The sequence below is a fragment of the Oryzias melastigma genome, linkage group LG9, assembly GCF_002922805.2.
Source record: "Oryzias melastigma strain HK-1 linkage group LG9, ASM292280v2, whole genome shotgun sequence".
NCBI classification, from domain to species: Eukaryota; Metazoa; Chordata; class Actinopteri; order Beloniformes; family Adrianichthyidae; genus Oryzias; species Oryzias melastigma.
Window position 1 is genome coordinate 13,927,761 of NC_050520.1, and position 1,841 is coordinate 13,929,601.

At 37.7% G+C, this 1,841-nt stretch overlaps 1 protein-coding gene across 4 annotated transcripts in view; it reads left to right on the forward strand.

Moving 5' to 3' along the window:
• Positions 1 to 1,841, forward strand: part of LOC112137722 (abl interactor 2) — a 42,549-nt gene that overhangs the window by 21,830 nt on the left and 18,878 nt on the right. For all 4 annotated transcript variants that reach the window (XM_024260175.2, XM_024260174.2, XM_024260176.2 and 1 more), the window contains exon 4: positions 632 to 735. In XM_024260175.2, the coding sequence (XP_024115943.1) occupies positions 632 to 735 (104 nt within the window). The remainder of the gene's footprint in view (positions 1 to 631; positions 736 to 1,841) is intronic.

Genomic DNA, 1,841 nt, shown 5'->3' on the forward strand with positions numbered 1-1,841 from the left:
AGCAATTGAGATTTATTTACCATGTATGTAATCCAAAAATAATAAAAGTTTTAGTTTCATTTGAAAATGTGGTAAAGGGTGTTTTTTAAATTAATTTTTATTATTTAGCACTTTGAGATGTTTTTAATAGTGAAAGGACTTTACTAAACTATCAGTCATTCATGCTATTAAACTTCATCAGTCTCCCTCATTTCTGGTCTTGGGTGACAAACATTTACAAGATCTGTTTTATGGATTTTAGCACAGAGGCAAAATAAAAACTCAGATATTTAGAAGCTGTTCATTTGACAGCAATGCATTACCTGTAGCAGTAGAAGGTGCAATTTTTGCACTATTTACAGATTAATCTTAATGGATAATAATTATTTAATTTGAATAAATATAAATATTTGTTCAAAATGTGTTCACTTCTTTCAAATAAATCATTATAATTCCATGTTTGCCAATTTTAATTTATTTGAAAGAAATCGTGATAAAACTGAAATCGTGAAATAAAATTGAAAAAAAATCATGATTTTCTTTTTTTAACCATATTGCCCAGCCCTATGTTAAAGTGTCTGCTTCGTTCTGTGTAACAATAGACAACTTCTGGAAATCAAACTGAAATTTAACAAATGTAAATGTTTTGTAGGGGAATGGCCAGCAAAACATGAAACTAGGAGGGAGCTTGTCCCGCACCACCCCACCCACACAAAAACCACCCAGCCCTCCAAGGGCAGGCAAAGGGATCTTGGGGTAAGTTCTCCGATCAGCACTGCCCTTTAAGCCTGTACATCCTCTCTGTCTGACTCATCTGTTAACATCTGTTCTCTACCTGTTTTAGATGAATGTGTTCTCACTGCACCTCCAGTGTCCCCTTGAAGCTTTTTTCAAATATGAAATGCTTTAAATTAATAAAGAAATGTCAGGATTTATAACGTAAAAGATGTGAATGAGTCAAATCTAAACCTTAACAGGTCTATCGAAGAGTCTTTGAAAAAAATGTACTGTTTTTTTTGTAGTAAAGTTATTGTTTTGACGAACACACTCTAATACACTGATTGCATTAAGGAATATCATCATTGTCTCTCTATCCCTCTTTCTTGGAGCATGTAGGTCATCCAGCTGGATCTGTCTTTCTTCACATCCTTTTCTTAATTTAACAACTTCTAGAGTCATCTGTTTTTCTTGCTTAATTTACATTTATCATCCTGTTATCTTTCCTGACCTCCATTCTCTTTTATCGCATCAGTCATCTGTTTGGAGATCCAAATTATTGGATCACCAGTGGGAAAGTGAAGGAAACTGAGAGCTCTAGAGCCGTGTTTGGTCACCATTACACCATTTTAGTCTTGTTATAGGCGAGCTGGATTGAACATGAGGTAATTCCGAGCAGTACTCGGATTACTCTGTACTTGCTCACATGCAGCCAGGTTTACTGGTTTTCCAAGGCCTATCTGGCCTGGGACCATCTTACCCGTCTGTTGGCTGTTTGGGGGTTCCTGTCCATTCCTGGCAACCTGCTGATCAACCGGCTGTTGTGTCCGCAATCAATACTGTAGATGGACTCTTTTTCTCCTGTAAACGCATTGGACCACAGTCATAGGACCAATCACTGGGGGCTCCCACTAAAGGGTTCTACACACATTTATCCTGATGGTCACCAATGTCAGATCCTCTGCAAAACCCAGACTTAAACTTAAAGTCTGATTGCAGGCTTGTTCCAAGTCTGTGACTGCAGGAAAGAAGGAACAGAAGCTTCCTAGCAGTTGGCTGGAAGTAAGCTATGTTAACAAGCCAAATACGCCAGAGTCTCTATACACACTCGCACACAACACGTACAAACACACACACTCACACCA